This window comes from Pristiophorus japonicus, chromosome 1 (genome assembly GCF_044704955.1).
Source record: "Pristiophorus japonicus isolate sPriJap1 chromosome 1, sPriJap1.hap1, whole genome shotgun sequence".
Taxonomy (NCBI): Eukaryota; Metazoa; Chordata; class Chondrichthyes; family Pristiophoridae; genus Pristiophorus; species Pristiophorus japonicus.
Window position 1 is genome coordinate 161535357 of NC_091977.1, and position 26464 is coordinate 161561820.

Here is a 26464-nt window from a genome sequence, read left to right on the forward strand (position 1 = left end):
GCACAGCGACCCTTAGCGCCCTGTGGCGACCCCTTTCCACCCCGTGGTGGAAATTGGCCTGCGCCCGCGAGGCTGCGCGAGCGGTGTCAGTGCCAGCCTCGCGGGTCGCGAACAGAGCTGCCCTCCGTTCCCGGGTGGGAAGTTAATGGGGAGATGAGCTGCGCCGCGCGCTGCCATTTTGTTGTTTTGGCCGACTCACTGGTCAGCACCACGCCACCCTGGTGGCCCAGTGAGGGTCATCAGAGGCCCTGCTGAGTGCACAGCAGAAGGGGGGGGGGTGCATTTAAACGCGTCAGCGCTGCATGGAGAATCCATGTAGCACTGCCGAATAAGCCCGAGTAGTGCCCCGGATAACGCCCCAAACAGGAAGTGGAGCACGCGACATTGTGCTCCTCTTCCTGTGAGGGGCAGTAATCCCAATTTTGCTTCTGGGGCAGGACTTCTGTGCTGGGTGCAGAATGTCTGGTCCCAGAGCGGTTACCGCCCCTAACCACAGTGATAGCCAATATCGACTCCTTAGTTTCTCAGTGCTGTCACTGCTTCACAGCTTGTGCGACAGCAGCTCAGTTTTATGACATTGATTCCCATTATGGAATAGGCAGCAGGGCAGAACCCTGCTGACTTCAGACCTTACAAGGTAGAATCTCTGTTTGGCGAATGTTCACAGGCGATTGCTTAAAGCACTTGTATTACATTACTTATGTGTGTTATTTTTACGCAGACATTAAATCCATTTAAAATAAACAGTCAATGACTGTAAAAATAGCAGACACAGGAATGTGGTCGGAGTGTGTTCGGCAATAATATGGGAACATCACTGAGCGCAAGTTCTATACATGCCCCTGGTGAAAATTGACATTGCGGCCTCAATTTTTTTTGTGGGATTGGGGTGGGTGGAAGATAGCTTGTGGGTACGTTCCACCACATCTCCACAGCTGTGTGCCTTTCCCTCATTTCCCAGTGGCCACTCCCAGTGGCATAGAAAGCTTCCACTCATAGGTGGGCATGTGTAAAATCAATGCAAATGAGGTAAATTGTTGAACACTGGATGCAAGGGGGAACCTGATTGGCCCAGACGCCTAGCATTATGAGCAGTTGAAGAACTTTCTTGGACAGAGGCCTGGCTTTGGCCAAAAAGGAGCCAGAATTAAAAAATTTTTAAATCAATTTTGCACAGAGGTTGGCTATATTCCTCTGCTGCGACTGGCCTTTCAGCTGCAACATTCAACCCCCATTTCATCATAATTGACAGTAGAGGCTGGGAATCTCACCGCCAGACTTTACATCACCCTCCCCAACCCCCACCCCTTGGCCAGAGGTTAGGCCAGGGTCGGGCGTATTTCCTATGGTGGCTGGAGGTCCCGTTCTGCCAGATGCGCCCCCCAATCAATGGAGACTAGGAATTCCAGACTTGAAAGGTGAGAGTCTTCCCCCAACCATTACCTGTGTGCAGCTCCACAGCACCTTTGTGGTGCATGGGGCTGATCACAGAGGATCCCAGGTTGAGTCGTTAATGAAGCAACAGATGTTGCCAGAAGTGAATAAAACTGAAATGTTTTAACTGTTTTAGAGTCTTCACCACCAACAACAGCAAGTGTGTTTAGATTCAGGCAAAATGTGGGTGACAGATGAAATGCTACAAGTATTTATTAACTTTGCCATGTTGTGTGGGTGAGGTAAGAGAATCTATTGAGTAGAAACTCCTCCATCAGCTTCCCTGGATATGTCCTGTCCCACCAGAGCCGGCAGGACAGTGATATACAGTTGGCGGGGAGTGGCCCTGGAAGTCCTCAACATTGATTTTGGACCCCACGAAGTCACATGGCACCAGGCCAAACATTGGCAAGGAAATCGCCTGCTGATTACCACTTACCACCCTCCCTCAGCTGATGAATCAGTACTCCTCCACGTGGAGGAAGCACTGAAGGTAGCAAGGGCACAGAATGTACTCTGGGTCAGGGACTTCAATGTCCATCACTAAAAGTGGCTGAGTAGCACCACTACTGGTTGAGCTGGCCGCATCCTGAAGGATATAGCTGCCAGACTGGTCCTGCAGCAGGGGGTGAGAGAACCAACAGGAGGGAAAAACCTACTTAATCTCGTTCTCACCAATCTACCTGTCACAGATGCTTCCGTCATGATAGTATCGGTAGGATTGACCACCACACAGTCTTTGTGGAGACAAAGACTTGTTTTCGCACTGAGGACACCCTCCATCGTGTTGTGTGACACTACCACCGTGCTAAATGGGATAGATTCAGAACAGATTTAGCAGCTCAAAACTGGGCATCCATGAGGCACAGTGTGCCATCAGCAGCAGCAGAATTGTATTCCACCACGATCTGTAACCTCATGGCCCGACATATTCCTTACTCTACCATTACCATCAAGGCAGGGGACCAACCCTGGTTCAATGATGAGTGTAGAAGAGCATGTTAGGAGCAGCACAAGGTGCACCGACAAATGAAGTGTCAACCTGGTGAAGCTACAACACAGAACTACATGCATGCTAAACAGTGGAAACAGCATTCTATAGACACAGCTAAGCGATCACACAGTTAACGGATCAGATCAAAGCTCTGCAGTCCTGCCGCATCCAGTCGTGAATGGTGGTGGACATTAAACATCTAACGGGAGGAGGAGAGCAACTCCACGAATAAATCCATCCTCAACAATGGCAGAGAAAAAGCTGAGGCTCAAGCGTTTACAACCATCTTCAGAAGTGCCGAGTGAGTAGATGATCCATATCGGCTTCCTTCTGAGGTCCCCGCCATCACAGGAGTCAGTCTTCAGCTAATTCGATTCACTCCACATGATATCAAGAAACAGCTGAGCGTACTGGATACAGCAAAGGCTATGGGCCCTGATAACATCCCTGGCTGTTGTGCTGAAGACGTGCTCCAGAACTAGTCGATCCTCTAGCCAAGCCTTTGCAGTATAGCGACAACACTGGCATCTACCTGACAATGTGGAAAACTGCCCAGGTATATCATGTCCACAAAAAGCAGGACAAGTCCAATCCGGCCAATTACCGTCCCATCAGTCTTCTCTGAATCATCAGCAAAATGATGGAAGGTGTCGTTAACAGTGCTATCACGCGACACTTACTCACCAATAACCTGCTCACCGATGCTCAGTTTAGGTTCCACCAGGATCTCTCGGCTCCAGACCTTATTACAGCCTTGGTCCAAACATGGACAAAAGAGCTGAATTACAGAGGTGAGGTGAGAGTGACTGCCTTTGACATCAAGGCAGCATTTGACTGAGTGTGGTATCAAAGATCCCGAGTAAAATTGAAGTCAATGGGAATCAGGGAGAAAACTCTCCACTGGCTGGAGTCATACCTAGCACAAAGGAAGATGGGTGTGGTTGTTGGAGATCAATCATCTCAGCCCCAGGAATTCGCTGCAGGAGTTCCTCAGGGAAATGTCCAAGGCCCAACCATCTTCAGCTGCTTCATCAAAGACCTTCCCTCCATCTTAGGGTCAAAAGTGGGGATATTTGCTGATGATTGCACAGTGTTCAGGGCCATTTGCAACTCCTCAGAAAATGAAGCAGTCCATGCCCACATGCAGCAAGACCTGGACGACATTCAGATTTGACCAAATAGGTGGCAAGTAACATTCGCACCACACAAGTGCCTGGTAATGACTATCTCCAACAAGAGAGAGTCTAACCACTGCCCCATGACATCAAACAGCATTACTATCGCTGAACCCCCCATCATCAGCATCCTGGGAGTCACCATTGACTGGAAACTTAACTGGACTGGCCACATAAATACTGTGGCTACAAGAGCAGGTCAGAGGCTGGGTATTCTGTGGTGAGTGTCTCACTTCCTAACTCGACAGAGCCTTTCCACCATCTACAAGGCACATGTCAGGAGTGTGATGGAATACTCTCCACTTACCTGGATGAGTACAGCTCCAACAGCACTCCAGAAGCTCGACACCATCCGTTTGGTTGGCACCCCATTCACAATCTTAAACATTCACTCCCTCCACCAATGGCGCACCGTGGCTGCAGTGTGTACCATCTACAAGGTGCACTGCAGCAACTTGCCAAGCCTTCTCAGACAGCTCCTCCTAAGCCCGTGACCTCTAACACCTAAAAGGACAAGGGCAGCTGGCGCTTGGAAACACCATCACTTTCAAGTTCTCCTCCAAGTCACACATCGTCCTGACTTGGAAATATATCGGTGTATCTTCATTGTCACTGGATCAAAATCCTGGAGGTCCCTCCCTAATAACACTATGGGAGTACCTTTACTACACAGACTGCAGTGGTTCAAGAAGGCAGCTCATCACCACCTTCTCAAGGGCAATGAGGGATGGGCAATAAATATTGTCCTTGCCAGCGATGCCCACATCCCATGAATGAATAAAATAAAACTGTGTTATGGGATGGGGTCAGAATTGGAAACCTGTTGAGAGAGAGAGAGAGCACCCTATCAAGTGAAATCCTATTGTGAGGTTAGGCATCTTTAACTCTGCTGTGAGGGACGACTGCTGTCATGGCTTACTGGACCCATGTTTTAAAACGGGTATCATCAAACTCACTGAGTAATGGCAAGAAGAGCCAAAAGTAAATTTTTAAAAATGATGTTTATTTCTGCTGTACAGACTCCCTCAGCAAATACTCTATGCGGAGCTCCTTCATGGCAAATGAGCCAAAGGTGGGCAGTGGAAACGTTACAAGGACACCCTCAAAGCCTCCTTGGTAAAGTACGACATCACCACTAACACCTGGGAGTCCCTGGCCGAAGACTGCCCTAAGTGGAGAAAGTGCATCCAGGAGGGCGTTGTGCTCTTCAAATCTCAACGCCGAGAGCATGAAGAGGTCAAGCGCAGGCAGCGGAAGAAGCGTGCGGCAACCCAATCCCACCCAACCCTTCCCTCGACGAATGTCTGTCCCACCTGTGACAGGGTCTATGGCTCTCGTATTGGACTGTTCAGCCACCAAAGAACTCACTTCAGAAGTGGAAGCAAGTCTTCCTCGATTCCGAGGGACTGCCGATGATGATGACAAATGAACTTTCAAATCAGCCATCACACTCCAGTGCTAACCATCTTTTAACACTGGCTTCATCGGTGTGTTCTTTCGTGGTGCTGTTCACTGGTACAAAGTCTTGTCTGTTGCCTGTAGGTCTGGTGAGCTAAGTTTTAATATGTATTTTTGGTGGATGAATTAAAGTTGAAATTGATACATTATGCTATGTATGCCATTGCAAAAATCATGATGCTTGTCCTATTCTGTCAGAAATTAAACTAGTTTGAACCAGAATGCAGTAAAAAATTAAAATGTGTGCATATATCTATTGCAAGAGATCATGGGAAATGTTGCCAATATTGAAGAGTTGATTGCTATGTCTGGTGCATATGACTGATTTTCCTCTCGAATGCATCATTGGTTGACGTGGCAGACTAAATTACAGCACCTGCTCATTAATATGCACGGACGCATGGTTTGTGTTTCACAAAGTACTTAATAATCTAAATAAGCTGAGTTGGGAATCTATATTTAGCCATTATTTGAAGAACATTGGAAATAAACAGTATCTAGAACATTCTTTGATGATCTGAGGACTTACCGATGGTTTCACACCAAACTTGCAGCAGTAACAAACTTTAAAAAATAAAATTAATCAAAAGGCTGGCACCTAAGGTTGACTTTTAAGTGACCAATACAACTGTTAAACTGATATATGGATAACTTACAACTTAGTGGCTCTTGGATAGAATGGCCACCACATGTAGCCTTTTGTATAGACCTCTCGAATAAGTAATTTTCTCCCCTCCTGAACATACTGACTCATATTGAGTATTGTTCCATCAGTGTTAACATCATTTCAGTATCTCACCCAGTATCTGACATCATGGGCCACCCCGACCTGCTAGAGAACATCTCCGCAGGTCGGGGCTATAAGAAAAGCTGGAGTGCCAGGCCCTGGAACATCATGGGCCACCCCGACCTGCGAGAGAACACCACTGCAGGTCGGGAGGATAAAGAGCTGGAGCATGCCACTGACACAAATGTGCGACATCTTCGAGGTGGGCGACTGGGTGACGACATCAGACCCAGGTCGGCGGTTGGAGCGTGGGCAGGAGCATCAGGGGCCCTGGTAAAGCAGAGGAGCGGGAAGGTCGTGGCTGACTTGTGACAAGTGATCAGGGCGGAGGAGTGATGAAGGATCGTGGCTGAGATTTGGTGGCCGATCATGACGGAGGTTCGGTGAATGTTTGGTGTGGAGGTGTGGCGGGAGATCGTGGCAGAGGTGCGGTGAGTGTTTTTGTGGCGGAGGAGCAGTGAGAGATTGTGGCAGAGGTGTGGCGAATGAGGGTACAGGGCCCAGAAGAGCCGATGGCCCAGGGGCAGCATGGGTCTGCCCACACTGCGATTATGTGTGCGCACTAGGTCCGCGCAGCAGAACAGGTCTCCAGTCGTCCTGGTTAACCCTTGCTATCAGATAAAGGCCTAGCTCTGTCAAGCCCGTGTGGTGGCTGATGTGCAATGGTCACCACACGTAAAAAAAATTCACGCACAGGCACCTTCCACCCCCTCAACTGGAGTTCAGGACTGGAACATCGGGTTCTTCAATGAAACATATATGGAAGCAAGTCATCCTCGTTTGAGGGACCACCTATGATGATGATGATGATCTCACCCAAGTGGGAATTCTTAATGTGTGTCTTGAACTGGATATTGGCAGGCTAGCTGATGCTGGGAGGACATCATGGCTTGATTTTGTCCTTCTTGAACAGTCACAAAAACTTGCATTTCAGTAGCACTCCTCATGTACAGAACTCGCAAAGCGCAGGAAACAAATGTGGGTGCCAAGCAGGAGGGAAAAAAAGGAAAGGACCTGAGGAATCCATGTCTTCTGAAAGCAGAAAGAGAACCCAATAACTTATGATACAATGTGCATCATCCTTCTATAATAGAGAATTCTTATATACACCCCTTTTATAAGAAGCTCTTCAATCTATAATCATTCTTTTTTAAGGCTTCCAAAGAAAGCAATATATTGGAGTCTACAACTGCAACAACAAAGAAATTTCATTTATGTAGCACCATTAACATAGAAAAACATATTAAGTTGCTTTCCAGAGAGGTAAGGAAAAACATGGATGCTAAGCCAAAGAAAGAGATATTAGGAGGAGTGTCCAAAAGCTTGGTCAAAGGGGTGGGATTTAAGGAGGGTCTTAAAAGAGGAGTGGGAAGTAAAGAGATGGAAGAGCTTAGGCAGGGAATTCCAGATTGTGGAACCTTAGGGCTGAAAGCATAGCTCCTAATAGTGGGAGTTTGAGAGTGGGGTTATGGGCTGGAGAAGGTTATACAAAGGAAGTGACAAGGCCATTGAGGGATTTAAGCACAAGGATGAGAATTTTAAATCTGAGCCATTGGGGGACTGGAAATAAATTATAGATCAGCGCAGACAGGAGTGATGCACAAGCAGGGCTTGGTGCGATAGGATACGGCCAGTAGGGTTTTGGATGAACTAAGATTTTGGGTAATGGAGGATGGCCAGGAGAGCATAAGATAGTTTAATAGGGAGATAAGCATGGATGAGAATTTCAGCAGGCCCTACTGATGTAGCGTCGGAGACAGACGATGTTATGGAAATAGGAACTTTTAGTGATGCCAATTATATGAGGTCAGAAGCTCAGCTTGTGGTTGAATACAACACCAAGATTGCAGTGGACAGTTTGGGGGAATGGAGTTAGTGGTGAGGCTATGGAGTTTGTAGCAGGGGCCAAAGATAATGGCTTTGGTCTTCCTGATGCTTAGTTGGAGAAATTGTGGCTTATCCAAGAGTGGATGTCGGACAAGCAGTCTGACAGCACGGAGGCAGTGGAGGGGTCAAGAGACGTGATTGAGAGGTAGAGCTGGGCCTCATAAAGCTACATGTGGAAGTTTTCCTCCTGTTGGTGGACAATGTTGCTAGGGGCCAGCATGTAGATAAGGAAGGGGTCGGGGCCAAGGACAGGGGAGATCTGAGATGATAGCATGGGGTGGGAAGGGAAGTCATTACTGCAGATACTACAACCTTGCTATGATAAGATAGGTAAGAGCTGGAGGAGGCTACTGCAGTCGACTGCATTAAAGGCTGCAGAGAGGTCAAGGAGAACGAGGGATAATACGCCACAGTCACAGCGAAAGACTTTCTTGACTTTGTTTTGGTGCTGTAAGAGAAGCAAAATCTGATTGCAGGGGATTCAAAGGAATTGCAGGAGAACTGAACAAGGATCTGGGAGATTACATCATGGCCAATAGCTTTGGAAAGAAAAGGGAGGTTAGAGATGGAACAGTAGTTTGCAGGGTAAGAGAGGTCAAGGGTGGGATAAGCAGGAATTTTAGGGAAAAGTAGGATTTTGGGATAAGGAGGAAGTTTTGGGGCTTTTCACCTTAGAAGGTTGCAATTAAGGTAGTCATGAGGCCAAAGCTGGAGGATCCCTAAACTGAGTTGGATACGAATTCCCCTGCACACCACCAACATCAATATGGAACATGGTTCAATACTCCATGTGAAATCTCCTAGAAATAGGCATATATGTTCAGAACTAGATTGCCAGGGAATATGAATTCATATCCATAGTGAGGCCATCAATGCTGAGACACATTACTGCACCAGTAGCGAAAATTAATACATACCTTTTATTCCAGTCTCCTGTGATCGAAGGAGCACCAGAGAGGGAATGCCGCTAGAATAATTGAATGTATTTTTATACAAGGAGCATATCACTCAGTTTTCATACCTCAGTTGCAAGTGCTGTAACCTCAAAATCTAAAAATGCATTAAATTAACCATAGATTCATTCATTAGATTGGAAAAATCTAATCAAAACTGTTAACTTTCCATCGTCTTTTTTGCATTTTCTGCAGGCTTTTCCTTTCTGAATTCTTTCAGCTGATGCTTTGTGTAGCTATCCTAGTTGATTGGAATGAGACTATGAAGAAATGTATCTATGCTATTCCAGGTTCAGCTACTGGGAGGGTATGCCAGTAGGTGATTGGATGTACCCTTGATCTATCACATTATCACCACTTGCTGGTGCACTTGAAGATCCATTTGAGATTAGGATTGGAAACTATGATTGAATTCCTGCCCATTCATACTCAATGAGAAAAAGTATAGCCGACGGGAGCAGTTGCTAATCTGAGTAAAAGCTAACATTTCAGCCCAGGTGCTGTGTAGTCCATGGCACAGTGAAAATACAGTGACGTGCAGGTTGCCTTTAACCAATCTCTCGCCGCTCCTTCTACCCGACCTCACCACTCCCCTGCTGCTTGCCGCCTCTCCTGCTGTACCTGGTCCAATCAGCGAACTTGATTTTGGTGACTTCTAATCCAGTCGCCCTTCTCCAAGTCGTCTCCCTCCTGCACCAGCTCCCTGAAGTGGCATGCCTCCACGCTGCTCCCGGGCCACCGCACGTCCACTCATTTTATGGCTCCGACCTGCCACTGGTGGTTTCTCGCACGGGCCAGCCCACACTGCGATATGTGTGCACACTAGATCCGTGCAGCAGAGCTGGTCTCCAGTCGTCTTGGTTAATCCTTGCCACTGGAACAAGACCTAGCTCTGTCAAGCCCGTGAGGTGGCTGGTGTGCTACGGCCACCACACGTTAAAAAAATCCACGCACAGGGATCTTCCACCCTTCAATATGTAGGTCGGGACCTGGAATGTCAGGTCCTTCATTGTTACACCTGTGAACTCATCCCTTTTTGGTGTGGAAGCAAGTCATCCTTGATACAAGGGACCGCCTAAGAAGAACAACACGTTTAACCAATGCCCTACAGCAGATATTTTAATTCTACTTTCAGCAATCAACCACATTGATACCATTGTACCCTTATTTAAGTAAGAGCTGATAAATATTTTGAATGGTGTGCTCCTGTTAAACATTAACTCGCTCAATTCTTGAAACAGAAGGGCAGAAGCAGTGTTATTCCTTCTGTGTTTCTATGATGCAATTTCTTATGTAAAATTGAGTTTTTTACATAATTATTTTTTGCTGCAGGTATTCAGTAGAATCCCCTTTTGAAGCATTGTCTGATGTACAAAGAGTGCATAACCTTTGATATAAAATGCTACTTAAAGGAAAACCATTTAAATAGCCTTTTTTATAACATGCAATTTATGGTAACCTTTTATCCTTTTTTATATGGCTCCCAAAGGCCACTAATAAAACTAATTTTATTAGCTTTTTGTTAATCAAAGGTATTAAGGGATATGGGCCAAAGACAGGTATATGGAGTTAGATCACAGATCAGCCATGATCTCATTGAATGGCAGAACAGGCTCTCGGGCCTTAATGGCCTACTCCTGTTCCTGTGTTCCTATTATGATTGAAAAGCTATTATTTGAGTATGAACAAAACCAGCACACAGCCATTTACAGTTAAACACTCAAAATCCAGGACAGTACATTAGTCTTTCAAGACCACCAGAAAACTCCAACATCTCACACTAGAATGGCAAGAATCAGATATACACCTCAGTACTGAACTGAGAGGGAATATGGACTAATCGCCTTCACAAGACTACAGAGGATCAGAATGAATGGTCATAATGTAGCTTTAACGATCAGTTTTCCATCCTGGTTGATTAACTCAAACTATACTTCAGTAGCCCTCAGCTATATTTGTGTCTCACACACATTTTTATCTATATATATATATATATATATATATATAATATAATATATTTTCCCCATGTGGCACATTATGCCATGTAGACACTATTACTGCCTATATTTCAGTTCTATTTCCATTTCGACTTCACTGCACTGCAGGCAGCTTTGTGTAAGACCCTCAAGACCTCTTGGAGTTAAGTGTGATCAGTATCGACCGGGAAAAGGAACTTTCACACGTGTATCCTGTTTCATTCCTAACCCATCATCTCCAATAGGTTAAAACTTCCAACTGCATGTTTTTATTCAACCACCCTGCTCCCATTTATATCAGCCATGTCCAGTACCCCCAGCACACCCTTTCATTCTTTTCATCCCTCATGTTATGATGATAAGTAGAATGTGAAAATTATTGCTATCGGAAAGTTTTTATTTAATTTATGTTACAGTCTATTAAAAAGATAGTTCACGTTGCGAGTCACTGCTGGTCTATTTGCTGTTAATGTAGTCTATGTTCTTTATTTATATGACATTTGTTTGGAAGTTGGTTTTCAAATGGACAATCTGGACTATTGGTGTGTCCCACTACACAGTGTAATTACCACATGAACAACCGTGTTACTCATGTCAGTGTAGTGCTGTACATGGCTCAATTTCAGAGGAATAAAACAGATTTATTTCCATGTTCCTGGAGGCTTTTTTTTCAACTGTCGAGTTAATTATGAAAGAAAAAATGTCATTCAGAGCTCAATGTACATCAGACATTTTCCTTAAAAGAAATAAACTTGAGGGTTATTTTCCTGGTCAATAAATTGTGTACAAACATTTTGGGCTGGAAATTGCCCTCCACCCCATTTGGGGCAGATAATTCGAATCAAATGATGAATTACCACCAAGACAGATGGGGCGGAGATTGAAGGGAACTTCAGCCCTTTTGTGTACAAAAATGAACAGAGTGGTGTTGGGGGCGGCAGAGTCGGGAGCGGGGCGGAAGGCAGGCGGTGTCATTTAATGCCATGCTGATGAGGTCAGCACGTTGCTGCTGATGTCAGTGTGACGCGGACATGCCACGTCGTGCTGATGCGTTGCAACGTCCCTCCCCTTCACTTAAAGGGGAGTGACACTGCAAGGCCTAGTGAGGTCTCCATTGCGCCACCAGGGAGGGGTTCGGCCGGGCCAGTAGTCCGTCACCCAAGAGGGGATGCCGGTCTACCTGTTGCCGGCCCGGCCCAATCAAACCAGAGGCCACCATTATCAACCGACTCAGGAGTCGGCTGACAATTCAAACAAAATGGCGGCCGCAGTGATACGTCCTCCCCTTTAAGGGTGGACGGGGTGGTAAGCCATTTCCGCTGCCCTCTGCCCTAGGGCAATTGCAGATGTGTCATACCTTCCGCCTGCCCCCAGGTGGAAAGACCTTACCGCCCCGTTGCCACCTCAAAGAGGAGGTGTAACGGCCCTTAAAAAAAAAGTGGTAATTTCAGCCCTTTTGAATATTAGCATGCACCCAAGTAAACATATGGCAGGCGGTGAAGGGGTCGACACAGCATAGGGCAGTGCAGCTGGCTGAGCCTTGACTGCACCTTCATTGTGTGAAGTTTCCAGCTCAAAACTAAAACCAAAAACTCATTAGAACTTCAGCTTGTTTATATTTATAAATTGAATTGCTGCAGTTGCTCCCTATTCCTCAGGTGGGCATGAAAGATCCCGTGGTACATTTTGAAGAAAATCAGGGGGGAGTTCTCCCGGTGTCTTTTCCAATATTTATCCCTCATCAACGTCACTAATAACAGATTACCTAGTCATCTATTTATTGCTGTTTGTGGCACCTTGCTGGGTGCAAATTGTCCCAACATTATAACAGTGACTACACTTCAAAAGTATTTCATTGGCTGTGAAGCACTTTCAGATGTCCCGTGGTTATGAAAAGTGCTGTATAAATGCACCTTCCTTTCTTTCTACCGCATGTCTGGCAAAGTTACAGCAGGGGAGCGGGAACAGCTGCGAGGAAATTCTAGGCCATGTACTCTGCCTGAATAACCACTTGCGGTAAAACATTCCTTATTCTTAGTACTAAAAACTGATAATGATGAAAATACTCAGCAGGCCAGGCAGCATTTTCTGCTTTTATTTCAGATTTCCACCTTTCTTAGTATTTTGCTTTCATATTCTTAATATTCTGCATGAAAACAATACTTCTCTACCCTCAATCTATGCCCCTTGTTACTATTTTTTCAACAAGCTGAAATTATTTTTCATTTTATTTTCTCAAAGCCTTTTATAATCTTAAACACCTCAATTAGTTCCTTTTAACCATATCTATTCTAGTTCAAAAAAAAACCTCTGTGGCTTTTCTGCATGAGCTAACTGCCCATTTTCCAAGATTGTCTTAACTTGTGTTGTGGAAAATAAAGAGAAAAATAGTGGATGCTGGAAATCTGAGATAAAAGCAGGAAATGCTAGAAATTGACAGCAGGACAATCAGCATTGAGTGGTAGTGTGGAGATTAGAAAATATCATCTAATCCAAGTAGAGAGAAGGCCATTTTCTGGAGAGCTACATTTGAATCTGCAAGGTAAACATAGCATTGGCCCAACTCTGCGCAGTACCAAATATAGGAATCATCGTTACTATAAGTGAACTCAAAGTCATCAATGTCAGTTTTTATATTGCCATCATCCCTAACATTAATAAGTACACAGGAAGCAATCTCACACAGCATTACCACATATATTAATATTACTACCCATCAGAATAAAGAAGGGCATGTTTACTTCGCTGATAATAACATGGTTTCCATCAAATATTTTTCCTAAAGTGATACCCTGTAAAAACTTAACGTGACCGAAAACAGTGGCCTTTTGTATATAACAGTGTCATGTTGTGATGGATTTCTGATAACCACTTTGCTGAGTAGTTTTAGTACTTTAACTAAATGCCTGAATGTTGTGTTGGGATTCACAAAATCCTAACTTTAAGTAACAACAGCTAACTGAAAGTAAGCAACAGACTTAGCAACTAGAATAGTCATGAAAAGTTTATGTATTGCAGTTATTCATAGAGATGATAACAGATGTCATTTGAGCCTTCGAGTGGTGATAAACATCTCAACTTGTTCTCCACAGATTGGTTGCCACTCGCCCCATGCTTCACACATGTAGTTCATATTGTACAATGCATAAATTAGCCATCAACTCTATTCTAACTGACATTTGCCAACTAATTAATTAAGCATAAAAATTTGAATTGATGTAAATGGGCTACATTAGTGCAGTTTCAACTTTGGTTGAGTAAAACCAATCTAATGAGCAAATTAAGTGCTTCAAGATAAAGGGCTAACAATCCTGTTTTTGCTAATGTTAGTGAAAAAGCAGACATGAGTAAAATGTAGTGCAATCGATAGAGAGGTGTTTAAGATGATTCTAGGATAAGATAGGGTAACTAGAGAGAAACTATTTCCTCCAGTGGAGGCATCCAGAACAAGGGGGCATAACCTTAAAATTAGAGATATGCAGTATAGGGGTGATGTCAGCAAACAGTGGAAATATGGAACTTTCTCCCCAAAACCGGATTGAAAGATTTTTGTTTGGTACGGTTATTAATGGATATCGAACCAAGGCGGATAATTAAAATACAGATCAGCCATGATCTAATTGAATGGGGGAACAAGCTCGAGGGGCTGAATGGCCTACTCCTGTTCCTATGTTCCTAATATTAATGAATCCATGTTCACTGTTTTTTCTGAAGAATTCTACCCTTTTAAAAAAAAAAAGTAATGAACATTAATGAAAAGTGAGTTTAAAAAAAAGTTTTATTTGTTAAAGCATTGTTAAACTCATTAACAATGAATTTGTGCAGCATTTTACAATTGCATAGTGCAATCAGCAAATGAACATTTTATTTCAGGTCAGACAGAGTAGTGAGCTTAATAAAATGGATTGCCATTGTTGGCTCACTCTCCTTGCTGTGTTGTTCTGTTTCTTCCAGTGAAATGGGTTTGGGCATTGGGGGTGGTCTTACGTTGAATATACCTTGAAGAAGGGACTATCCCACTCTGACTATCTCACCTCTAAGCTAGAGGCTGAACATCGCTCATCCTGACTGGAATGAATCCCTTGGGTAATTTTGTCATCTGTGTTTGTTGTATGCATGAGAGCACGTTAAACTCTCCGGGATGACTGCTGGAGGTTGCTCTGTTCAGGATATTGTTCTATATGCCTTTTGGTCATACCCCGACAACCAGTCATTCTGTTCAATGGCCCTGGAGGGTACAAGAATCATACCTGACTTCACAGCACCTGTGGTCACATGCCCATTCCTTTCTACCCTACCCGATACAGAACAAGGAACAACAATCCTGTTTTCACAGCACCAGGCTAACAAAACATTTGTGTGTGTTTCAAGAAGGTTCATTCTTCTTCAGCGCAGCATTCTAAGCAACAAATATGTGTTTGAAATTAGCGTCTTTACATGAGGGGAAAGTGTAGACCCCAGTTGCGAGTCACTGTTTATAGGAAACTGTAGAAAACATTAATGCTAGATTTGGAAAAGTCAATATACAATAGAGAAATGATTCTGTAAATTGAGTTAAGGGCAATGGGGTCGAAATTGCCCTTTTTTATAACCTCATTAGCGCCTCCGAGGGGGCGGGGGGGTATGCCAATGGGGTGCAATGAGGTTATCCCCCAGGGGAAGGGGTCGATAGCGCCAGCGGAGAAATTGCACCAGAGGTTTGGGGGAGTTATGACTTTAACATTGAGCCCTGCGATTTGGGCCCAGGGCTGGCGCACACATCGCGATGTCGTCATCGCCGTGTGCGCCGATCCATTAGTACCCCACGGGCGGCGAGGATAGCATCGGCCGATGTCACCACTAGCTTTGCGGGCCGTGAAGCTGGCGGACATAAGCCGCCGGGGCCCCCCTTAAAGGTGAGACCGTTTGCACATGGGCCGCCATTTTTTCTGTCGGCCGACTCCTCTGTCGGCCTCGACCGGGCTGCCATCCTGCAGCCTGGCACCCCGTTTTGGCCTAGTCGATGGCAAGCCTGGTCGTCAATGGCAGTCACCAAAGGGCCTGCAGAGCACGCAGCGATCCTCCCCTTTAATTGAAGGGAAGGGGTGTTCTGCTGCATCAACGCTATGCTCTGGTGTGCAGCGCTGGACTCAGTGCCGGAGGGTATCGCCCTCCATGGATACGGAGCGCCTCCAATAGTGTTCCGCCTCTGTTGAGGAGCAGGAGGGCCGAATTCTGTGCCGGGGGTGGAACATCCGGGCCGGGCGATAAATGTCCCAGCCTTGGAAGCTTATTGCCTCCAACCAGGATGCGGGGCAATTTTGCCTCCAAGATTATCAACGTTGGACAATCCTGGATATAATATTTTCACTAAAGCGCTGAAATCCTGGGACATAGACTTACACCAAAAAATTAAGAGGGGCTAAAAGTAGCAAATCGTGTAAATCACAGGAAGCTAAACAATGTTTTCATTCATTTCTATTTCTCCAAATCTTTGTTGCAGAGAGAAACATTGAAATTTGAATCACTTATTATAAATCTGTTTAACAATCATTGTTTATGATCTCTACTACTTGTTGTTAACTTAAGGAGAATCACCTCCACAAGATCTAACATATTTCTTCTGTGAGTACATACCTGAATCACGCAAGTCACTAGCTGTGGGTGGGAAGACGAGGCTCAAAGCAAAGGGGTGGGGGTGGGGGGAGCGGAGGGGAGAATGGGAGGCAGGGAGATATTGCAGAGACTCAGGCAGGTGAGAACATGTGATAGAAGATTTGGACTAAGGACAGATGAGAAGAAGGCAAAACCTCAGTGTGTGGGGAAAGGAGGAAGAGATTTGGATGGACAGTAGAGAGGTGGCACAGCATTGGAACTTAGCTGGTTATATGTTTCGCATCCTATTTGTGCCTAATGATGTTGGGAATTGAGAGTTTTTACATCTCTCTTTTATTAGAACATAATATAAGAAATAGGAGCACGAGGAGGCCATATTCCCCCCTTCGAGACTGGTCAGACATTCAATAAGATTATGGCTGATGTTCGACCTCAACTCCACTTTCAATAGTCTTTAGTACCTTTTGAATTATTTTTTAAATGCAGTCGGTATATTTATACAGTGTTCCCTGGCAGAATTACTGCCTATTGATAAATGTTGAATGCTGTTTACCACAACAGTGTTCTAATACTAAGGGACGCCCCATTAAAAGCTTTAGTGAAAATTAAGGCAAGTAAAATACTTCAGTTGTTCGCTTTTCAGTTTTGAAATGAAGGATTGAACAAAATACAGCATGAATTCCCAACATAAACAAATTCATGGAAATGATTTGTGAATTATAATATTCCGATGATACTCAACGAGATGCATCTCACCAGAAGTTTTGGCAAAATTATAATATTTTCAGCAATTGACAGACAAATAGATCATAATGACAGGAGGTTGATGGTGTTGGTGTCCCAACAAAGTCTGGCTATTTATTGTAATCTCATTTGTGATGTCCATATTTGTCATTAATTGGCTATTTATAGGTCGCTCCTATATTTTCAATATAGCAGAAATGATAATTGCTTTTGCAAATTTTGGTTTTGCTCCCTCCTTGCTCTGGTGCATTGTGTTTGGTACAGTAATGTGTAATCCACAGTGCCACAACAATCACAGTAGTTACATCTCAATTCATTTAAACAAACAGTGGAGATAATTTTAGGGCAAAACATTGAAGATCTTTCGAAAATACTTTTGAAAAATCTTTTGAGTGAGTTCACTTTTGCATCATTGTTTAGACAGAGTTGGGATAGCATTGGAAGATTTGTTTTTGAAAATGATATCTTAGTGAGAACTCTTTTTGGATCCTAACTGGCTGTAATAGTAACTTGTTCTTTGGTTTCTTGGTAACCTTTGTCATTTTTCTTCCTTGAACAGGTGTCTTGTTTACCACCATGCTGTTTGGTCCTGCATTTGGGTTCATGCTGGGTTCCTTGTTTACAACAATTTATGTGGACGCTATCTTCATCGACACAGGTTAGTTTTAATGTTGTGAAAAGACGCCAAATGAAATATTATGAATTGTTTTGTAAACAGTAGCAAATTCTGGTGTGTAGATTTTGTCCTGCCATTTGAAGACATCAGAAAGTAGGTGTTCAAGGCCTGCATTACTTAAGTGTCAGGATGCCCTCTTCCCTGAACGTGCAGGAAGTGCAGTGACATCTCATCTTTTCTCAGAATCGGCTAAATAGATAGTGCCCACGAAACAAAGCGCCATCACAAAAATCACAAGTAATATGTAATGTGAATTGCTTTGAGATATACTGTTGATGTGACGAGGTGCTATATAAATTTAATTTTTCCTTCCTTGAAATAAATAATTCCATGGTGGAAAGATGCAGGTTCACAGCTGTGATCTTTCAAATGGTAAGCTCCCAATGTTATTGCAGATATAAGGAGAAGGAACAATCGAAGGTGGTTAATGCAGTCCATTCTTGAGCACCTCCTGGCAGCCAGTTCAAGAGCAGCTTTAGTAGATTTCTGAGAGAAGGTCACCTTCATGCATGACCTATTAACAGGGAGTGGTGCGTCTCACAGAGTGGGATAGTAAAAGAAAGAACTTGTATTTATACACCGTCTTCCATGATTTCAGGATGTGCCAAACTGCTTTACAGCCAATTAATTATTTATTGAAGTGTAGTTTCTGTTGTAATGTAGGAAATGCAGCAGCCGATTTGCACACAGCAAGGTCTCACATAGAGCAAAATGATAACTGACCTGATGTTACTTTAGTAATGTTGGTTGAGAGATAAATATTGGCCAGGACACCAGAAAAACTCCTCTGTTCTTTTTTGGAAAGATCCATTGGATCTTTTACATCCATCTGAGAGGGAAGACATTGCCTCAGTTTAACATCTCATTTGAAAGGCAGCACCTCTGACAGTGCACCACTCCCTCAGTACTGCACTGAAGTGCCAGCCTGGATTATGTGCTCAAGTCTCTGGAATGGGGCTTGAACCTACAACCTTCATGACTTAGAGGCAAGAGGGTGACACCTACAGAGAAAAGAACAAAAAGGACAGGAGATAAATAATAAAAGTAAGAACAAATTGCGGTATCACTGCAGAGCATTATATACCGGAGATGAGAGGGTTGACTTATAAAGATAAGTTGAGTAGGTTGGACCTATACACATTGTTCAGAAGAATGAGAGGTGATCTTATTGAAACATATAAAATAATGAGGGGGCTCGACAAGGTGGATGCAGAGAGGATGTTTCCACGCATAGGGAAACTAAAAATACAGGACATAGTCTCAGAATAAGGGGCCGCCCATTTAAAACTGAGATGAGGAGGAATTTCTTCTTTCAGATGGTTATAAATCTGTGGAATTCTCTGCCTCAGAGAACTGTGGAGGCTGGGTCATTGAGTATATTTAAGGCGGAGATAGACAGATTTTTGAACGATGAGGGAATAAAGGATTATGGGGAGAGGGCAGGGAAGTGGAACTGAGTCCAAGATCAGATCAGCCATAATCTTATTGAATGGCGGAGCAGGCTCAATGGGCCAAATGGCCTACTCCTGCTCCTATTTCTTATGTTCTTATACAACTTGTCGGTACATAAAATCTGTTCATTTGATTGTTTATTGCATCTTAAAATGATTCGTGAACCTTCTATAGCAACTTAAAATTATATAGTGTCAAATCTTAGGTATAAAGCATCCTTTGTGTCTAAAAATGGAGGAGGGACATTTACACCAATCACATATACACCAGTGAGATTAATAATAAATAAAAACAAAAAATGCTGGAAATACTCAGCAGGTAGGGCAGCATCTGTGGAAAGAGAAACAAAGTTAATGTTTCAGGTCGGTGAAATCTGTAACATAGATTACAGAATAAGTTAAGTTTGTTGTCCAAGAGCCAACATCAATTTTCACCACAATCCCTTGTTAAGCCATTTCTGCCAAGGATCTAATAGATACCCCATGGTTTAGGAAAAGTGCAACTTGTAAAGTGCATTGGCAAGTAACTGTAGCGACCTCAGAGCAGTCCTGTGCTGTCACTTACCTGAATCTGGGACTTGATAATTATTATGCATCAAGAGTGATTGATGGAATAGCACTGACATATTTGTTGCAGCTGGAGATTTGGGGGCCGAAATTGAACCCCATCCCAAATGGGACGCACCTACCGTTTTTTGAAGTGTTTCTCCGTCCCAATCCATGGGGCTGAGAATCCGGAGAAATTCAGGACTTGGAATTTTTCTTTTGGTCCGAGTGGTGTTGCGGGCGGGTCGGAGCGGCCGATGTCAGCGGGGTGGAAGTGCGGGCAAGTCAGAACGGCCATTGCTCCAAGTCATCAGCGCCGCTCTGATGATGTGCCGTGTCGCGGTGACTCGTAACAACGTCCCTCCCCTTCAGTTAAAGGGGAGGGCCGCTGCGAACTCTACAGCTACTTTAGTGGCAAAGTCTGGGCCACCAGGGAGGGTTTTGGCCGGGCCAGCGTGCTGGCACCCAAGAGAGGGTGCCAGGCTGCCTGTTGGCGGCCAGGCCGAACCCGTGGGCATAATTGTTGGCCCGACCTGGCAGTTGGCCTACAATAAAAACTAAAATGGAGTCGCCGGCAGCGTGACCTCCCCAGCCACAGACAGCTCCCCGCTGCGGAAAGCTGTCGGGGGCACCGACCGGCAGTGACGCCACTCCTGCGGGACAATTTCCCGCGGGCATCGGAAAGCGGGTCTCCGCCAGTCGGTAAGGGGTTGCCACGTGCCCGACGCGATGGGAAAACAGGTGGGGCAGTAACCTGTTCCCGCTGCTTCCGGCCAGTTGCCGATTTCGGACGGGTCTGCCCCTGGTTAGTAAGGCCTCTCTGCTCCATTCCTGTCTCTTAGAGGCGGTAATGGAGCTTATGGAGGGGGGCAATTTCAGATCCTTGATGTTTTCCATCCCTTTCCATTATGGTCCTCAAAGGAGCTGACTTTATCCATTATGTATACAACAGCCATGTTCTTAAAAATTATGCTCATTTGCTGGAGTAATTTCTTGGACTTAATATCATTCTTCCTTTTTCTTTCAGCAAAATTGAACATCACCCCAGATGATCCTCAGTGGATTGGTGCTTGGTGGGCTGGCTTCCTTCTTTGTGCAGGACTTCTGTTCTTCTCGTCTCTATTTATGTTTGGATTTCCTCAGGCCATGCCAAAAAAACACCACACATTGAGCAAAAGCTCCCAGCAGCCCATGCTCCCGAGTAAAGGCCACAAAGACCAATCAAAGCTAGGCACAGACGACAATAAGAAGAAAGAATGTAAACAAACCAGTGAAGCAACATGTACAGAATATCTGAGAGGTGAACACCTTATAAACATATTTTCTTCTGTTAAAGTAGTGCCTTATAGAGGTGTGGTTCAGAGGCTGAGCAGTTGTGGTTACAGTTTAGAATACTTTAAATATTACCAATAGCTTGGTCTGCCCATTAATCACAGTTAACTTCTGCGATTGATGCTTTGGGGGAGAAAATCCCCAGGGCCCGGTTTGGGGGCAGTAACCCAGTGGGGGAAGGATTTCCTGCACCTAGTGCAGAAGTCCCACCCCGGCCGCAAAATTTAGGTGACCACCCCAACACAGGAAGTGGAGTGCAATGTCACGCACTCCACTTCCTGTTGGGGCGGGATCCAGGACACTGCTCGGATGGAATCAGCAGTGCTATGCAGACACTCCGCGTAGCATTGACACGTTTCAATGCCCCTCCCCTTCTGTTAAAGGGGTGGGTCGCTACGTACTCACAAGGGCCTCTGATGACCTCCACTGGGCCACCAGGGTGGCGTGGTGCCGTGGTCGCAGCCCAGCACCCAAACGGAGTATTGGGCTGCACGATAGCGGCCTGGACCACACCATGGAGCACCAAATTGGGCCAACCGGTGAGTCAGCCAAAATGACAAAATGGCGGCGAGCGGCGCAGGGCACCTCCCCTTTAACTTCTGACCCAGGGCGGAGGTCAGCCTCGTTCGCGACCCGCGAGGCTGGCGCTGACACTGCTCGCGGTAGCCTCACGGGGCGCTGGCCAATTTCCACCGCGGGGCGGAAAGGCGTCACCGTGTGGCGCTAAGGGGTTGCCGTGCACAGTGATGATGTCATCACTGGTTGTGCGTTGACCCGGGGCGCTACTAGTGGGGCTTGGCACTGCCATATCAGCGCCTCCGCTAACCCCCATGCAATTTTGCGGGAGCTGGTAGCAATCCCCCAGTCGTAAACAGGTTCGCGCCCCGGGGGCATTAACGGAAGGAGCAGAACAGAAACATTTTGCCCCCTTTAACTTTTTGGGAGATTCATTTCTTTTAACACACGTTAATTGCAAGAGTTATGTTGGATGAGATTTGGTAATTGGATTAAGCGATATGAAAAAAAGACCAACAGAGAAATGCCTCAGCTACTCTTTGACTTGGTGACGGATGACAGTTATGAATAGTGCACTCTCTCTGTTTTCCCCTTGTGTGTCCAGCCTTGGCTTTGGGAGAGCTCTGGGGGAGGGGGGTCAGTGAAAGGACGCAGCAGGCTGAAATCACCCTCTGCCAAGGTGGCCGCCACATTCTGAGAGGGCTTGTGGAATAGGTGGGGGCAGGCCAAGCCTGTGAGGGGAAGGAGGTAGAGTGCGTGTTGGTGTCCGTCCACCACAGGGTCAGCAACAGCCGCACTTGGCGACAGGAGCAGGATCTCCCTTGTACAGCTGGAGAATGCCTGACAGAGAATGAAGGTGTCTGGTGTGAATGAGATAGGAACAGCAGCCATCTGGCGAGTGAGTCCATGGACACAGCAGGTGGGGAGGGGAAGGGAGGATGGGGCTGCATTGGGGACAGCAGCAGGGCAGTGGGAGAGGCCAGCCCACTGCTCCCACAACTTTACCTCTCTCCCCTGAGACTTTCAAGCCCAAGTTTGTACCCTCCATCTGCCCCAGACTGAATTCGTAACCCATTCGCCTCTGCACCATCCCAGCCTGGGTACACAACTGCCCCCTGGTTTCAGCCCGAATCCCCACCCTCTCAATTCATATTTTACTTAATAGGTTCCATTTATTATTATGTTGCTGCTTCAACCCCACCCTAAATCCCGGGGACAGTGATCATTTACAAAAAGGGGGAAAGCAGCTGCACTTGCAAGACTTTTTGAATGCTTACCTTGCATGGCCAAACACTACCCACCAGTCCCACCTCCCTGGACGTCTGCTTTGGAGTTTGGGAATGGCAGGCCATTCTGTCCGAGGGTTGAAGATCCATTTTGTCATAGCTGCTCTGCAATTGATTGATATTGTGAGCATCACATTTGCTCGAATGTCATCCTGCCGTGCATATATGCCTACTTCATGCAGGTGTACTTTGCAAAGGACATCAAAGGAAGTGGGTCTTGTGGGTGACGTTTGACCATGCATGGTAAGCATGAAAAGTCCTGTAAGGCAGTCTGGGTGCTTTGAAAGGGGCAGCAGTTAATGTGTACCGGTGTGTAAGGAAACATTTGGTGATATGAATAATTTGTCCATCTACTTAGTGTACCGCATGGTGAGTAGACTGACCAGAACTGGCTTCCTGTGGTCCCAAAAACTTCTGCATTTGGTGCCACTGCCCCTGGGTGGTGGAGACCGCTTTCTGCTGGGACTCTGTCCTTTGTGGGTTGCTCCCTAGAATGCCAAATGGGCAGCCCTTCTTTCACCTATGTCTTGCATTGTCACATCAACTGCTGCATCATGGATGTTTCACCTTAGTGCTGTGCTATCATATCAATAGACGAAGTAGAGTAATTTTTAAATATTTTGTCTTCCAAAATGTCCCTTTCCACTAAAAGGTTCAGCAGTTCTACAAATAGCCATGCTGTATGGGTACAGCTGCGGAACATCAAAGGGCAGAAAACGCTGGTGGGAGTTGTGTACAGACCACCAAACAGTCATAGTGAGGTTAGGGAAGGCATCAAACAGGAACTTAGGGATGCGTGCAATAAAGGTACAGCAGTCATCATGGGGGACTTTAATCTACACATAGATTGGGCTAAACAAACTGGTAGCAATACGATGGAGGAGGATTTCCTGGAGTGTATAAGGGATGGTTTTCGAGACCAATATGTCGAGGGAACAACTCGAGAGCTGGCCATCCTAGACTGGGTGTTGTGTAATGAGAAAGGATTAATTAGCAATCTTGTTGTGCGAGGCCCCTTGGGGAAGAATGACCATAATATGGTAGAATTCTTTATTAAGATGGAGAGTGACACAGTTAATTCAGAGACTAGGGTCCTAAACTAAAAGAAAGGTAACTTTGATGGTATGAGACGTGAATTGGCTAGGATAGACTGGAGAATGATACTTAAAGGGTTGATGGTGGATAGGCAATGGCAGACATTTAAAGATCACATGGATGAACTTCAACAATTGTACATCCCTGTCTGGCGTAAAAATAAAATGGGGAAGGTAGCTCAACCATGGCTTCCAAGGGAAATTAGGGATAGTGTTAAATCCAAGGGAGAGGCATATAAATTGGCCAAAAAAAGCAGCAAACCTGAGGACTGGGAGAAATTTAGAATTCAGCAGAGGAGGACAATGGGTTTAATTAGGAGGAGGAAAATAGAATATGAGAGTAAGCTTGCAGGGAACATAAAAACTGACTGCAAAATATGTGATTCATGAAGAGAAAAAGATTAGTGAAGACAAATGTAGGTCCCTTACAGTCAGAATCAGGTGAATTTATAATGGGGAACAAAGCAATGGCAGACCAATTGAACAAATATTTTTGTTCTGCCTTCACTAAGGAAGACACAAATAACCTCCCGAAAATAATAGGGGACCGAGGGTTGAGCGAGAAGGAGGAACTGAAGGAAATCCTTATTCGTCAGGAAATTGTGTTAGGGAAATTGATGGGATTTAAGGCCAATAAATCCCTGGGGCCTGATAGTCTGCATCCTAGAGTACTTAAGGAAGTGGCCCTAGAAATAGTGGATGCATTGGTGGTCATTTTCCAACATTCTATAAACTCTGGATCGGTTCCTATGGATTGGAGGGTAGCTAATGTAACCCCACTTTTTAACAAAGGAGGGAGAGAAAACGGGGAATTATAGACCGGTTAGCCTGATATCGGTAATGGGGAAAATGTTAGAATCAATTATTAGAGGTGTAATAGCAACGCATTTGGAAAGCAGTGACAGGATCGGTCCAAGTCAGCATGAATTTATGAAAGGGAAATCATGCTTGACAAATCTTCTGGAATTTTTTGAGGATGTAACTAGTAGAGTGGACAAGGGGGAGCCAGTGGATGTGGTGTATTTAGATTTTCCAAAGGCTTTTGACAAGATCCCACACAAGAGATTAGTGTGCAAAGTTAAAGCACATGGTATTGGGGGTAATGGTTGGCAGACAGAAAGCAAAGAGTAGGAATAAATGGGTTCTTTTCAGAATGGCAGGCATTGACTAGTGGGGTACCACAAGGTTCAGTGCTGGGACCCCAGCTATTTACAATATACATTAATGATTTAGACGAAGGAATTGAATGTAATATCTCCAAGTTTGCAGATGACACTGAGCTGGGTGGCAGTGTGAGCTGTGAGGAGGATGCTGAGAGGCTGCAGGGTGAGTGGACAAATACATGGCAGATGCGGTATACTGTAGATAAATGTGAGGTTATCCACTTGGGTGGTAAAAACAGGAAGGCAGATTATTATCTGAATGGTGACAGATTAGTAAAAGGGGAGGTGCAATGAGACCTGGGTGTCATGGTACATCAGTCATTTAAGGTTGGCATACAGGTACAGCAGGCGGTGAAGAAGGCAAGTGGCATGTTGGCCTTCATAGCGAGAGGATTTGAGTATAGGAACAGGGAGGTCTTACTACAGTTGTACAGGGCCTTGGTGAGGCCACACCTTGAATATTGCATACAGTTGTGGTCTCCTAATCTGAGAAAGGACATTCTTGCTTTTGAGGGAGTGCAGTGGAGGTTCACCAGACTGATTCCCGGGATGGCAGGACTGACATATGAGGAGATACTGGATCGACTAGGCTTATATTCAATGGGATTTAGAAGAATGAGAGGGGATCTCATCGAAACATATAAAATTCTGATGGGATTGGACAGCTTAGATGCAGAAAGAATGTTCCCGATGTTGGGGAAGTCCAGAACCAGGGGATACAGTCTTAGGATAAGGGGTAGGCAATTTAGAACTGACATGAGGAGAAACTTCTTCACTCAGAGAGTTGTTAACCTGTGAAATTCCATGCCGCAGAGAGTTGTTGATGCCAGTTCATTGGATATATTCAAGAGGGAGTTAGATATGGCCCTTACGGCTAAAGGGATCAAGGGGTATGGAGAGAAAGCACGAAAGGAGTACTGAGGGAATGCTCAGCCATGATCTTATCGAATGGTGGTGCAGGCTCGAAGGGCTGAATGATCTACTCCTGCACCTATTTTCTATATTTCTATGAGATGAGGAGAAACTTCTTCACTCAGAGAGTTGTGAGCATGTGTAATTCTCTACTACAAAGTTTTTGACGCCAGTTCGTTAGATATATTCAAAATGGAGTTTTCTATTTTCTATGTTTCTATGCCATTATCAGATGCTCTGCCCTGAATCAGCATCCACATTGGACACTGGGAGCTTGCACTGAATATCTAATTAGAGCCCATCCAGGAGGATTTGTCGGACTTGGCATGTGCATCTCTGAACCATGACATTCCGCCCTTATCGAAGAAGGTCACCGAAAATCTGCCCTTCTGCTATTATATACAATATACCGATCATATGAGCTCAATACTACTCGGAGGGAAACTTTGAACGTGTTTGTATATTAGGTAGTATAATGATAAGAT

General features: G+C 45.1%; 1 protein-coding gene across 1 annotated transcript in view; it reads left to right on the plus strand.

Annotated features, from left to right (window-relative positions):
• LOC139266749 (solute carrier organic anion transporter family member 3A1-like) overlaps positions 1–26464 on the plus strand; it is a 467845-nt gene that overhangs the window by 325228 nt on the left and 116153 nt on the right. The window contains exons 3-4 of the mRNA XM_070884345.1: positions 17563–17661; positions 20704–20976. Of these exons, the coding sequence (XP_070740446.1) occupies positions 17563–17661; positions 20704–20976 (372 nt within the window). The remainder of the gene's footprint in view (positions 1–17562; positions 17662–20703; positions 20977–26464) is intronic.